General features: G+C 42.4%; 1 protein-coding gene across 1 annotated transcript; it reads left to right on the forward strand.

Annotated features, from left to right (window-relative positions):
- Positions 1-5,602: 5,602 nt before the first annotated feature.
- Positions 5,603-16,200, forward strand: si:dkey-229b18.3 (uncharacterized). The gene is made up of 7 exons (XM_020657118.3): positions 5,603-6,942; positions 7,572-7,645; positions 8,262-8,490; positions 11,140-13,097; positions 14,016-14,234; positions 14,856-14,997; positions 15,298-16,200. The coding sequence occupies exons 1-6, from the start codon at positions 6,606-6,608 to the stop codon at positions 14,958-14,960; spliced, it is 2,922 nt and encodes a 973-aa protein (XP_020512774.2). The 5' UTR covers positions 5,603-6,605; the 3' UTR covers positions 14,961-14,997; positions 15,298-16,200.
- Positions 16,201-16,415: the final 215 nt, after the last annotated feature.

The raw sequence follows: 16,415 nt of genomic DNA on the forward strand, positions 1-16,415 counted from the left end.
TGAACAAGCAATGTTGACATATTAACAAGGAACTGGGTGATGAATTTAATAATAATAATAATAATAATAATAACTTTATTTCTATAGCACCTTTTAAAAACACAGGTTTACAAAGTGTTTTGACAAACAACAAAAACAAGAACAAACTAAACCAAACACAGAAGAACATAAACAACAACAAGAACATAACAAATACTAAATACTAAAAATAATTAAATACAATTCAACAGAAAAGAACCCAAAGTGCACGATACCCAACAGACATATATAACCCAACCATCACAAGAACCATCATAAGAACCATCACAAGAACCATCACAAGAACCATCACAAGAACTATCATAAGAACCATCACAAGAACCATCATAAGAACCATCACAAGAACCCAAGAAACACAAGAACCATCATAAGAACCCAGGAAACACAAGAACCATCATAAGAACCATCACAAGAACCCAAGAAACACAAGAACCATCACAAGAACCATCATAAGAACCATCATAAGAACCATCACAAGAACCATCATAAGAACCCAAGAAACACAAGAACCATCATAAGAACCATCACAAGAACCATCACAAGAACCATCATAAGAACCCAAGAAACACAAGAACCATCACAAGAACTATCATAAGAACCATCACAAGAACCATCATAAGAACCCAAGAAACACAAGAACCATCACAAGAACCATCATAAGAACCATCACAAGAACCATCACAAGAACCATCATAAGAACCCAAGAAACACAAGAACCATCACAAGAACTATCATAAGAACCATCACAAGAACCATCACAAGAACCATCACAAGAACCATCATAAGAACCCAAGAAACACAAGAACCATCACAAGAACTATCATAAGAACCATCACAAGAACCATCACAAGAACCATCACAAGAACCATCATAAGAACCATCACAAGAACCATCATAAGAACCCAAGAAACACAAGAACCATCATAAGAACCATCACAAGAACCATCATAAGAACCCAAGAAACACAAGAACCATCATAAGAACCATCACAAGAACCATCATAAGAACCATCACAAGAACCATCATAAGAACCATCATAAGAACCATCATAAGAACCATCACAAGAACCATCACAAGAACCATCATAAGAACCCAAGAAACACAAGAACCATCACAAGAACCGTCATAAGAACCATCACAAGAACCATCATAAGAACCATCACAAGAACCATCATAAGAACCATCACAAGAATCCAAGAAACACAAGAACCATCATAAGAACCCAGGAAACACAAGAACCATCATAAGAACCATCACAAGAACCCAAGAAACACAAGAACCATCACAAGAACCATCATAAGAACCATCACAAGAACCATCATAAGAACCATCACAAGAACCATCACAAGAACCCAAGAAACACAAGAACCATCACAAGAACCATCATAAGAACCCAAGAAACACAAGAACCATCATAAGAACCATCACAAGAACCATCATAAGAACCATCATAAGAACCATCATAAGAACCATCACAAGAACCATCATAAGAACCCAAGAAACACAAGAACCATCACAAGAACCCAAGAAACACAAGAACCATCATAAGAACCATCACAAGAACCATCATAAGAACCCAAGAAACACAAGAACCATCATAAGAACCATCACAAGAACCATCATAAGAACCATCACAAGAACCATCATAAGAACCATCATAAGAACCATCACAAGAACCATCATAAGAACCCAAGAAACACAAGAACCATCACAAGAACCATCACAAGAACCATCATAAGAACCATCACAAGAACCATCACAAGAACCATCATAAGAACCATCACAAGAACCATCATAAGAACCCAAGAAACACAAGAATCATCACAAGAACCATCACAAGAACCATCATAAGAACCATCACAAGAACCATCATAAGAACCCAAGAAACACAAGAACCATTACAAGAACCATCACAAGAACCATCACAAGAACCATCATAAGAACCATCACAAGAACCATCATAAGAACCCAAGAAACACAAGAAACATCACAAGAACCATCACAAGAACCATCATAAGAACCATCACAAGAACCATCACAAGAACCATCATAAGAACCATCACAAGAACCATCATAAGAACCCAAGAAACACAAGAACCATCATAAGAACCATCACAAGAACCATCATAAGAACCATCACAAGAACCATCATAAGAACCATCATAAGAACCATCACAAGAACCATCACAAGAACCATCATAAGAACCCAAGAAACACAAGAACCATCACAAGAACCGTCATAAGAACCATCACAAGAACCATCATAAGAACCATCACAAGAACCATCATAAGAACCATCACAAGAATCCAAGAAACACAAGAACCATCATAAGAACCCAGGAAACACAAGAACCATCATAAGAACCATCACAAGAACCCAAGAAACACAAGAACCATCACAAGAACCATCATAAGAACCATCACAAGAACCATCATAAGAACCATCACAAGAACCATCACAAGAACCCAAGAAACACAAGAACCATCACAAGAACCATCATAAGAACCCAAGAAACACAAGAACCATCATAAGAACCATCACAAGAACCATCATAAGAACCATCATAAGAACCATCATAAGAACCATCACAAGAACCATCATAAGAACCCAAGAAACACAAGAACCATCACAAGAACCATCACAAGAACCATCACAAGAACCCAAGAAACACAAGAACCATCATAAGAACCATCACAAGAACCATCACAAGAACCATCATAAGAACCCAAGAAACACAAGAACCATCACAAGAACCATCATAAGAACCATCACAAGAACCCAAGAAACACAAGAACCATCACAAGAACCATCATAAGAACCATCACAAGAACCATCACAAGAACCATCATAAGAACCACCACAAGAACCATCATAAGAACCGAAGAAACACAAGAAGCATCATAAGAACCATCACAAGAACCATCATAAGAACCATCACAAGAACCATCACAAGAACCATCATAAGAACCCAAGAAACACAAGAACCATCACAAGAACCATCACAAGAACCCAAGAAACACAAGAACCATCACAAGAACCATCATAAGAACCCAAGAAACACAAGAACCATCACAAGAACCATCATAAGAACCATCACAAGAACCATCACAAGAACCATCACAAGAACCATCACAAGAACCATCATAAGAACCCAAGAAACACAAGAACCATCACAAGAACTATCATAAGAACCATCACAAGAACCATCACAAGAACCATCATAAGAACCATCACAAGAACCATCATAAGAACCCAAGAAACACAAGAACCATCATAAGAACCATCACAAGAACCATCATAAGAACCCAAGAAACACAAGAACCATCATAAGAACCATCACAAGAACCATCATAAGAACCATCACAAGAACCATCATAAGAACCATCATAAGAACCATCACAAGAACCATCATAAGAACCCAAGAAACACAAGAACCATCACAAGAACCATCACAAGAACCATCATAAGAACCATCACAAGAACCATCACAAGAACCATCATAAGAACCATCACAAGAACCATCATAAGAACCCAAGAAACACAAGAACCATCACAAGAACCATCACAAGAACCATCATAAGAACCATCACAAGAACCATCATAAGAACCCAAGAAACACAAGAACCATTACAAGAACCATCACAAGAACCATCACAAGAACCATCATAAGAACCATCACAAGAACCATCACAAGAACCATCATAAGAACCATCACAAGAACCATCATAAGAACCCAAGAAACACAAGAACCATCACAAGAACCATCACAAGAACCATCATAAGAACCATCACAAGAACCATCACAAGAACCATCATAAGAACCATCACAAGAACCATCATAAGAACCCAAGAAACACAAGAACCATCATAAGAACCATCACAAGAACCATCATAAGAACCATCACAAGAACCATCATAAGAACCATCATAAGAACCATCACAAGAACCATCATAAGAACCCAAGAAACACAAGAACCATCACAAGAACCGTCATAAGAACCATCACAAGAACCATCATAAGAACCATCACAAGAACCATCATAAGAACCATCACAAGAATCCAAGAAACACAAGAACCATCATAAGAACCCAGGAAACACAAGAACCATCATAAGAACCATCACAAGAACCCAAGAAACACAAGAACCATCACAAGAACCATCATAAGAACCATCACAAGAACCATCATAAGAACCATCACAAGAACCATCACAAGAACCCAAGAAACACAAGAACCATCACAAGAACCATCATAAGAACCCAAGAAACACAAGAACCATCATAAGAACCATCACAAGAACCATCATAAGAACCATCATAAGAACCATCATAAGAACCATCACAAGAACCATCATAAGAACCCAAGAAACACAAGAACCATCACAAGAACCATCACAAGAACCATCACAAGAACCCAAGAAACACAAGAACCATCATAAGAACCATCACAAGAACCATCACAAGAACCATCATAAGAACCCAAGAAACACAAGAACCATCACAAGAACCATCATAAGAACCATCACAAGAACCCAAGAAACACAAGAACCATCACAAGAACCATCATAAGAACCATCACAAGAACCATCACAAGAACCATCATAAGAACCACCACAAGAACCATCATAAGAACCGAAGAAACACAAGAAGCATCATAAGAACCATCACAAGAACCATCATAAGAACCATCACAAGAACCATCACAAGAACCATCATAAGAACCCAAGAAACACAAGAACCATCACAAGAACCATCACAAGAACCCAAGAAACACAAGAACCATCACAAGAACCATCATAAGAACCCAAGAAACACAAGAACCATCACAAGAACCATCATAAGAACCATCACAAGAACCATCACAAGAACCATCACAAGAACCATCACAAGAACCATCACAAGAACCATCATAAGAACCCAAGAACACGAGCTGAGACCAAGAGGAACCAAAGATTTAAAAAGATGTAAGAAACTAAAAGAGCTAAAAGCAAATCAAAAGAGAACAGCAATAAGAAGGTAAGAGCAGGAAGAGAAACAAATGAATCAATTATAAAATAAAAAAGTATCGGCCTATATAAATATAAAACATAAATAGACAAAGTAAGTAAGTTAAAACATAAGAGGAGTTAAGATAAGAGCATAAATAAAAGGAGAGTTATTCTTTCTGCTCCATCAGTATGATCCACACATCTCTAGTTTTGGGAATTTAAATAATGTTGTTCAAATGGACCCACAAAGACTGCAAACTGATTATTGATAAACATATTTATCTGACATTGAGATTACATCTTAACATGAAAATAAAATGTTTTTCTAACTGATCAGTGGAATAAACATCCAGAAATATCTCAACTGTAAAACCTTAAATTGACCAATGATCTGTTAGTCACTGATCAACACAAGAGGAAAGATGCACCATGGTTAACTTGACTGTGAGACAAATACTAGTGGCATCGTGCGCGAACAACCTACCCTGCTGCCTAAGTTGACTGACAGCTCTGTCGGCCAATCACAGACCGTCTGGCGGGGGGCTCATTAGGGCTTCTACTAATGGCCTTTGTGTGAAGGCGGGGAAGGACTTAGCTCGGTTAGGCTGCTGATTAGCAACAAACAGAAGGTTACGAGTTTAGAAATTGGACTATTTGACGGGCTGTTCCGGTTCTACGGCTCCGGGAGCGGTACCAACTATGTCGGGTGTTTAACCAGAAGCGTGTAAGGTTTATCTTTTTGACCGGAAGCGGCCGTGAATTGCGACATTTAACGGGGTTTTGTCGCCTCGCTGCTTTTTTTTTTTTTTTTTCTCTCCGGCTCGTTTCGAAGCGGCGCTGCTGAGCGGCTCGCTGCGTCATCATGTCGCTTCCTACTCGAGTTGGCGGAAAGAAATGTGAAGTTAACGCCAGCGGTGAGGCTGCCCGCCGTCATCCCGACCCGGAGGAGGCCACTCCCGACCCGTGAGCACCGGAGGGGAGGCGGTTCTGCTGGAGGAGGGGGGGGGCGGGCGGGGTGGGGTGGGGGGGTGCAGTCCGGTTCTGGAGACTTTTTCACATGAGTTGGTTTGATTCCTCTGCAGACTGAACTCTTCCTCTCTGCTGACGCTGTGAACAACACAGTGACACAGACTGAAGGTTCTCTCATCGGAACACGTTTATGATGATTTATTTGAGATGTTAGTTGGTAGTTAAAGTGATGCTGACTGACTGACGGTACAAAGCGGACCCCCCCCCCCCCCCCCCGCAGCCTGATGGAGACTTTCTTCTTTTTAAGCCATAATGATATCTGTTTAGACTCGTAGCCTTTAGTTAACATTTCCACTAATTTTCAGGGATTAATTGAGTGTTTATAGATCATATTGAAGGGGTGTCTGGTTTGTTGTTGTTTGTTGTTGTTTGTTGTTGTTTGTTGTCACCTCATCCACGTGGATCAGGTCAGTGGGTGAAGTTTGGCTCTCTCTCTCTGCAGAGGGGGTTTTGTTAAAGAGACCCCAACAAAGACTTGAAGAAGCTGTTGCACCTTCACAGTTTCTTTCTAAAGAAATAAACACTTTGAGGAGTGAACGCCGGTTAACATGGCCGGTGACTGCGCACACACCACCGCGCATTACGCCTTCACTCCGGCCAAAGCCTCCTGCTGGTCGGATGAAGCCGGAGAGATGGAGGCAGCAGCCGGGAACTCTTCTGCAGGGCGTGGACCCCCTGCACGGTGGTCCTCCAACTTTGAGATGATAGAAGGCTTGCTGTACCGCAAAAAACTGGAAAAGGGTTTCATCAACTACCGGGAGGTTCTGGATGAGGACCGGAGACACGAGGCTCTCTCCACCTTCCACCGGAAGCGCCGGCCGAGCCAGCATCACCTCTCCCTGGAGGAGACTTACAAATGTGTGGCTGAGAACTACTGGTGGGAGGGTATGGACATCACTGCATGCCTTATATATGTTTATTTATTTATTTATTTTGTTTATTGTGATGAGGTGAACAAGTACAAAACAAAAATGTGCACATAGACATGACAATTAAAGCAACGACAAATAAACAAAACAAAATCTAGATATGCAAAACATGAGCAAAGACAAATACAATTAAAGTAGATATAATAAAAGTCAAGTGGTAAGTTGAAGTAGTGTAAGAAACGTGTGAATGTGTGTGTGGCAGTGTGATGCATTAAAGTGAGTGGCAAGAAAAATAAACAGAAACAAAATAGAAGAAAAGAGAAAAAAAAGATATATATATATATATATATATATATATATATATAAATAATAAAATAAAATGTTTGGTGTTGATGTGGCCATCATAAAAAGATGGAGGAAAAGAAGACGAGAACAGGGAGAAAATATTAATAATAAAAGAAAATGTCCATATGTTTAACAAAAAGGGTTTGTTAATTTCTGTGTGTCTTAAACAACTAATGATTAAATCAGTCATAGATTAGGACACTTGTTTAAATATGAATTATTTCAAATGAGACAGATGTTGATCCCTGCTTTGACATTTTTCTGTGTTGTCTGAAGTTTCCTCTTGTGTTTTCTTCACAGGTATGTACTTCCAGATCAGAGATTTTGTCTTGGCCTGTCAAGAGTGTCAGAGGCAGCAAACCAAAAACACTGAGGTAAACCACATCACTGTCCTGTGATCATTATCAGAATCCTATTTTTAAAGTCTTCCTCTCTGATTTTTCACCCTTAAATATATAAATCAAGTATCTCCTCTGAAAATAACTCTGAGTCATGACTGTCTACAATGGGTGTAACACCCGAGTCCCACTGTCTGTGATGTTTTCAGAGTTTTCAGAGTCCTATCTTCACTTTGTTTACATCGCCAGGACGGCCGGCTGATTCCTCCCCTCGTGTATAAAAGTTGTTTAATTGAGGGACTAGAGAAAAGAAGAATAACATACTGTACTCACTGCTTAACTGTGTTTCTAGATCACGCTCATTTCAGGTAAATTTACATGCAGTGTGAAGATACCAGCATAATAAAGATCACTAGCATTAGCATGCTAACACAACAATGCAGCGTGAGTTGTTTTGGTTTCATGCTGGTGCTCAAGGGCGACATCTGCTGGATCAAAAAATCACATATAAAGACTTTAATCTTTCAAATACTTTTGGTTGTTTTGGTTGTTAATCCTGTCCTCACACTTTAATGTCTCCAACAATCCTCTGTCACATATTTATTTGTATAACCCTGCCTCCGTATCTGCCTCTGTTGTTGTCGCCCCCCAGGAGCAGGGTGGTAGAAGATGTGTCACTAAGACGATGTCATCGCACGGCACCGACATGCTGAGCAAGCTGAGGAGTCAGCGGGAGGCGGGGCTCTTCTGTGACATCACCCTGCGGACAAACGGGCGATCCTACTCGGCCCACAGAGCCGTGCTGGCAGCCGTCAGCGATCACTTCCAGGAAATCTTCACAGACATGGATTCAGGCATGAAAGCAGACATAGATCTCACCGGTAAGATCAGATAACTAGAGGCAAAACTAACACGAGAGAACATCACTGCTTGTGCTTTTTTCTCAGTTAAGGGGGCCGCGTATAAAAACCTGAAAGAGTCTGCACCTTGTGCCCTGATGGAGTCAGTCCCTCCCTGTTGACACCAACTGTAAGAACAGTTTGAGCATTGCACTATCCAATAAGTAGTAGTAATCATTTATTTTGGTCACAAGAAAAAACAAAAACACTTTGAGTGAAAAGGTTTAGGCTGAAGCTTCATCTTATTACACCTCCCCTCGTTACAAATCTTATTATTTAAGACACGACTAGTTTGGTTACAAACAAAACAAAACATGTCAGAACAAAATTTGTTCCAAGAATTTCTTTCAAAACAAAACAAATGAAACAAACAAAAAACAAAACAGAAGTCACACTCACAAAAAAGAATCAAACCGACCTTTTAGATTTGTTAAACACCAACTTTAATAATTTAATAATACTGTATCCATAACTTACACCCATGTAAAGCACCAATCAGCCACACGTGTGTTCAGGTGAAAACTGAATTGGGTTTGAACTTCTGTCGTAATGTTTTCTCTCATTCAGTTGTTAAAGGTCATTATTTTAGTTTCTACAACACTAAGAGACCTTGTTACACATGAACTCCTGACATGCTCTAGATATTTCCAGGACACACAGCCCCTGATATTTTCCAGAACTTGTCTTTCATACATGCACCTCACAGCGGGAGATTATAGCTGAGTGATGTATGCAGGAGGAGGAGTCTGCATAAAGTCAGTGTGGATGGATCCGGCTGTTTGCGTTCACACATGCAGATATTGAAACATTTTCATGAGTGCACGTTTTGAAAGGGGTTTTAGGAATACCTTGAAAAGAGTCTGTTTGAAGGTGTTCACTGTAGTCAGTTACCCATCTTGACCTTCTCTAACCACTGTTACAGAGTCAGACCCAAACTTGGGTTTTTGACGCCAGCTCGAACAAAAAACTTTATTTGAATAGCACTTTTTAAAAACAAGGTTTTACAAAGTGCTTTGACAATGCAGAAGAAAAAACATAACAACAACACATAAGAACCCAAATCACAACAGAAAATCACAACAAAGTTTTCTGAAAGCAACCCACAGAAAAAACACCCAACCAACAACAACAAAACCTCGACAGTAGAAGAACCCAAACCGACCAACCGACCAACATCAGAACCCAAACATCAGAATTCAGTAATAACTCAGGCAACAAGATGACCCCAAAACAAACAGCTGGATACTAATACTCAACACCTACTAGGGAATACATTACCCATAATTCCAGACATGACCAAAAACTCAGCGTCAATGCTGACCCATTAGGTGTCTCATAGTTCTTTATCTACTCTGTTCTTCTGTTACATTTCAAAGTGAATGTAAACAGTGAGGAAACACTGCAGTCTAATACTCAGCAGTGAATCATTCCACATTCTGTTTTGCACAAATGGAAGCTCTCGTTCCCGTATGACCACCTCGACATGTTGCTTCCAACCTAAAAGTTTTCTCTAAAAAGTCTGAAATCACATCACTGATGATTATTGTGTTGATCAGCTCATCTCTCTGACTGATGTATTGATAAATGTAAATGTTTATCAGCAATGTTTCTTTTGTGAGTCCTGTGATTAATCTGATCCAACACAAGTCCTCTCTTTCATCTATTGCATCGACCCTCCAAATGGTGAAGCAGTTATCTGATATCTGATGAATCCCCACTTGAATGCAGTCACATGACAATACCTGACTTGAGTTGACATCATCATCAGTCATTATCAAAGATCTGTTGGAGAAAGAGAGACAGTGCTGATACTACAGGTGACAGATTACTGCATATCTCAGCTTTACTGTTCTTTTTTAGAAAGGTCGTCAGTTTGCTGTGACATGTTTGGTCTGAATTGGGACTCAACCAAAATCTGCCTGCTCATATACTTGTGTCTTTGATATACGGCCCTCCGGTCCACTGGTTTTCAGAGATCACTGGCCCTCTGGTCCACTGGGTTTCAGAGATCAGTGGCCCTCTGGTCCACTGGTTTTCAGAGATCAGTGGCCCGACCCATGTAGCCGCTGGCCCAGGAACATCACTTTTGATTCGAAGAATAACAGTCACCAATTTACTCTTGAACCATTCTGATGCAAAAGTCAATTACAACTTTTATTTAATGAATTGAGCTCTAATTATAAACATATTGTGTATTCTTCTTATATCTATGTGCTCATGTTTATTCACCATGCTGCTAACTGTAAGAGTCTACTTAATGTGATATTAATATGAGGCTGTGATAGATCTGGAATCTCTCCTTCTTTCTTCTCTGTGAGAAACTCTTCATCCTTAGATCTTTACTTTAGGAGCTCTCTTAAGGACTAACATGTTTTGTGAATAACTTTTATCTTTAGCAGGATCTAGTCTTTAACTTTAACGTGTTCCAGCTCCTCCAGCTGTCTGTCACTGTGGATCAAACTTTTCTCTCTTTTCGTAATTCGTCAGATTTATATCTGAGCAGATTAAAGTCTCCACCATCATGTTGACATGTTGTCTTTGTGTTTCTACTGAGATGTTTTCACCTCACCCTCTGATTGACCATCAGGGTTCATCTAATGAAAGCTCTTTTCTTTTTTTTTACCCCCTCAGGCTTCAGTGAGGACAGCCTTTTGTCTCTGCTGGACTTCTCCTACTCCTCCACTCTGTGCGTTCGCCAGGAGGACCTACCCGAGGTCATCGCCATGGCCCGCCACCTGGGCATGTGGCCCGCCGTGGAGGCGTGCGCCGCTCTCATGAAAGAGCGGGAACAGAAACCTCGACACGGCAAAGGATTTCCCCTCGCCTGTCACCGCCAGCAGAGGGACAACAAGAAGAGAGGGCTTCTGGGACTCGGGGACACGATGGACAAAAGTTTCAGTCTGACTCTGGACGCGTCCGACGAGTCTTTTGATGGAAGTCCGAGGCGGAATTTGCGAAGGACGCCAAAACGCCAAAGCCCCAACGGTCTCCCTCTGAGTCCCACACACAGGATGAAGCTCATGGACTTTAAATCTCCCTCCTCCAAGAAAGCCACCACGCCCCGACACAACGCGTGCTCCCCACAGTCTCACAACTACTCGCCCACCAAGTCGCCGTCGAACACCCGTCTGCTCCGCTCGACTCCCGGAGCCGCCGAGGAGGTTCAGCGGTTTCTCCCGAAGCCTGAGACGCCTCGACGGAACAAGAAACCACATCCCATCGGCCGGCTTTTGTGCCCCTCCTCCAGGACGAGGCAGGGCGCCGCATGCAGCCCCGTGAGGGTGAAGCAAGAGGTGGAGGAGGTCGCAGTGGACGAGGAGGATTACGCGAGGGCGCAGGAGAAATACAAGCTGATGAACGTCCTCGGGTTACAGAGGACCGCCCTCCTGCCCAGACCCGAAGATCTGATCGGCTGGAGGCAGAAGAAGCGACTGAGGAAGCTGAAGGCCAACAATTACTCGCTCACGAAGAGGCGGAAACCTCGCGCCGCTTCACCGCCGGGACTGCCGTACGGGGACGTGACGCTGTCGCTTCCTCTCTGTAACCCGGTCAACACTCGCCTCCTCAGCAAGTCGGGGAAGCCCAAGCTAACGGGTCTCACCGCCGATCACATGACCACGAAGAGGCCTAAGGTCGTCTCCCGACACGTCCCGCCCAGTGACAGGAGCATGCGGAGTAAAGGTGCGATACCTGACATGTTTCTGCCTGCAGCCAGGAGGCCGTGCGTTGGTGGGAGGGAGCTCAGACAGTCGGTGAGGAGGGGGGAAGGCGCCCACCCTCAGAAGCCTCCGCGACACAAAACCAACAAAACTGTGGTCAGGATCAAGCAGGAGCCGGCCGACGACTTCTCCATCTCAGGTTTTTCACTTCCATCAAATGGCAGCTGCGGTGTCGCACCTAAAAAGTCCCCGACCGCACAGAGGACGCAGGCGAGAAATAAAGTCCCTGTGGAGACGGTGAGAGTGCTGCGGTACAACAGCGGGCGACCAGCGGCTAAGGCTAAGCTAAGGCGGGGCTTCATGAAGGAGGTGGAGAAGAAGGTGGACGGTCCAGGACAGAGGGGGGTCGTGGATACCAGACCCAGAACAAAGGTTGATGACGAACCTTGTGGTCTCCAGTTTACAGAGCAGGCCCCTCCCCCTTCCATCTACAACCACCCTCTTTACAAAGTCATCAAAGAGGAGCCGGCAGACCCCGTGCCGGTGGGCGTGCCTTTCTCCGATCCTCCCTCGCCAGACCTGGGCAAAAGGCAGAGCAAGCCGCCCATCAAGCTGCTGGACTCGGGCTTCCTGTTCAGCTTCTGTCGGCCCGCGGGGGGCGCCATGGCCGTGCTGAAGAAAGAGGAGGAGAGCGTGGATATCTGCTTGACGCGGTCCGTGTCGCAAGTCAGGGAGAAATTTGGAGCGACGCAGGATTCTCCTCACAGGACGCTCAGAGCGAGAGCGCCCCCTCTGACTGTGGTGAAGAGAGAGAGGGAGGAGAGGAGTGTGAGTCAGAGCAAGGCGCAGAGACCGAGGCCCAACTCAAGAAACAACGCTCATCACACGACTAAGGCGGTCCGCTCAAAGGCCAAACCCACCAAGCCAAAGGTAAATATAGGAGTTCTCCTTGATAGTGATTTTTTTTGATGCACTATAAACCATCCAGGAGCAGAGCAGCAAAGAACAACACTAGATCTTTACTGGTGTAGCCTACAATCCACCTCACCAGCGTACCTAAAGCCCGGCTCACTCTGCAGGATCATCGGGCCGATTTGAGCTCCGATTCTTCCTTCTTCCCAACAATCTCAGGGTCTCTCCCGACTCGAGGCTGCTCAGACCCGACTCTTTGTTCAGATTATCTCGTAGTGTGAGCGGTCCAAAGCGGACATTAGAATTTAAAATCTTGATGTTTTTGTCATGAAAGGGTCCGGCAGAAGTTGTGTGTGACTACAATATAACGAGAGACAAGGGAGGACTGTAGTCATGGCGACCAGCGGCAGGACGCAACCCGTTTTTTACTTTCCAGTACAGATCATCAGTGCAGCACTTTTCTGAAACTTGTCTCCATATATCTACGATTGTATCAACTTTTCTATATCCTACAACAACTTCCACTTCCTTCTCGTTCACCAACCGCCGTCTGTTGGAGTATTCAAATGAAACTTTATTAACAATTGTCAACTCTCCGTCCTGATTTCACTCGTACAGTGTGAGCTCTCCGGCCGTGCCCGACAATCGGCTCATACAGTGTGAGCACGTCGATCTCAAGGTCTGGACGGGCGTCGTAAACGATTCAGTCGTACAGAGTGAGCTGACATGACACCCCGACTTTTATACAATCGGAGGAAAATCGCACAGTGTGAGCCAGGATTAACCGAACCTCAGTAATAATCTGTACAAGTAGCAGGAATTATTTATGAAGTTATCCCTTCACCCTCTTTCCTTTTCATCGTTTCTGTTATTTTTCATGTAGAAGACATCTTGAGTAATTTTCATCCTTGATTTTCTTTTCCCTCTCATTTCCAGCAACAAGCTCCGCCCCTCCCTCTGAGCAGCAGGAGCTACGTCATGACGGATGCTGTAAGTCGGGCCAGGCTAAAGCAGCTCCGCGGGCCTCGTAGTCAAGTCCCCAAACTCCCGAAGGCGGCCCACGCTTGTCTGCAGTGCCCGACTTCCTACAAGGACTGCGACGCTCTAATCATGCATCGCCTCAGGCACATCGAGGGGAAGCACTGGCCGTGTCTGGTAAGCACTGGTTTTGCATGAAGCAAAATCATCCTGAATATTTGGACCTTTCCCCACAACAGCAGTTTCTGACATTTAAGATAACTGAAGGTCACAAATAGACATTAATGTTAATTTCTCTGATTCATAACCTGTTTCCTGTTTTTCATTGTTTTAATGTAATATTTTAATATTTGTAGATCTTTGATTTTCATTTTTTTATGAGCTCATTAAGATTAAAACAAAAGAAGGCTTGAAATATTTTACTTTATTTCTAAAGAATTTAGAATATTTAGAAATTTCACTTCATAATAAAATATGGGAACAAAATAAAAATGTTCACGATATTCTCATTTTATGAGCTGAAGCTGTCTGTTACAATTAAACTATATTTCTCCACTTACAGATGACTTTAAAGCGTTGTGTCTTTGTTTTGTAAAATATGGTCGATTGTGATAGAATAAACTTTGAAATGTGTATTTAACTAATCGATGTTTATATCAGTCAGTGATGTTGAAAGGCCGTTCTACCTCTTTCCCTATTTAGGATTTATTTTTTCCCCACCAGAAGGATCTGCACGGGGGGAGTACTTGACTTTCTTTCAGTAAACTTTGCCTTCACTTCTCCCTCTCTGCTCTGTAGCTCTGCAGTAAGACGTTCTTTCGACTGAGAAATGTAAGAAACCACATCCGCACCCACGACCCCAAGTTGTACAAATGCCGGAGCTGCATCGTCTCCGGCTCCTGAGGCAGGCGGGCGGTCCGCTCCATCGGAGAGACTAAAAGTAAGTCAGAGTGACACCTTTCAAGGTGTTCACACTACAGTCGATCAGAATCAGAAATACTTTATATTAATCCCAGAGGGATCGTTACAGTTGCTCCAAAATAAACAATATAGCAGGAGAAATATAGAAATACAAATATTAATCAAATAGAATATGTAAGTAAGATTTTAATAATTGGTACAAGAAATATTTACACAAATAAGAGTCTATAAATAAGAGAATATAATGTAATCACATGTGGTCAACATCTGCATAGAGTTGTATGAGTTGTATAACGCTGTTTTCTTTTCTTTTTTCCAGGATGAAGGCTGTCAGTGTCTGACTGCAGCGAGCAGGCTGATCGATCAGCAGCTTGTACATAATGCATCACACACACAAGCACAAGGGGTCTGTGGAAAAGGAAGAATGACTCAGAGTCTAATCATTGGAGCTGTCAGTTATTACTAATGGTATTTAAATAACCCGACTAAGGTTGCCGGTTAGCATCCACACAGAAGGTTAAACTTGAACATTACACTCAGGGGGTGGGGGATTGTGACGCCACGGTATTTAACATCACGGTTGTGTATAAAATGAAATTGTAAAGTGATTTGTTAAAACTATTACCGCCGCTACTTTAATGTTATTTTTCTATGTATAGATGAACTTTGAGTGCACTTATATCATAGCTTATGTGGTAAAAACCTAAGAAGTGGTGTTGAAGTTTTGAAGTCTACGGCGGGAATACTTGAAGTGATGGAAGCGCTGGAGGGATTACTTGAAGTCGGGGGGGGTGGTGGGGGGTCTGAGGAGTGAGACGGTCCTATTGGGTGTTAAAAGTGGATTTTTGTCTTTTATGGTGTGCTAATGTTTTTAATCACCCGACTAGTTTCCCTCCTTTCTGCTAGTCTCTCAAAGCTCGAGAAGCGGATCTTTGACTCTGGTCTGGTGACATCACTGCATGTGTATCTGCAGCCTGTTGTAGTCCACTGTCTTTTCCTCAGTCTGCCTATTTGAAAAAGGGAAAACCTGTCTCGTTTTTAATGTGAATTTCTGAGCAGTTACCCCACACCGATGTGTCATTACAAACTTTGAATTGATCTCCCCTTCAATCCAAGCCATGGATTTCAAATTCCCCTCCTGCTGATTAAATGCAATGTGTTCACATGAAGAGATGTTTATGTTTCACTCGTTGATTTTACAAATAAACAAGCTGTCTCTTGCTATCTGTAAAAAGGCTGAATACATTTTTTTCTTTTTCTATCCTGTTATTCTTCAATTATATATTTTTTTAAATATGTATGAAGCGCTGTAACTTAAAGAAACAAAAGGTAGTTTTTTGCTTCATACAAATGCTCGATTGTTTTCATGATTTTAAACTAAGAAATAATATAGAGATATCCAGGATGTAGCTGTGTTGAATCACCAACACGTCCAAA

Source organism: Labrus bergylta, chromosome 13 (assembly GCF_963930695.1).
Source record: "Labrus bergylta chromosome 13, fLabBer1.1, whole genome shotgun sequence".
NCBI lineage: Eukaryota > Metazoa > Chordata > Actinopteri > Labriformes > Labridae > Labrus > Labrus bergylta.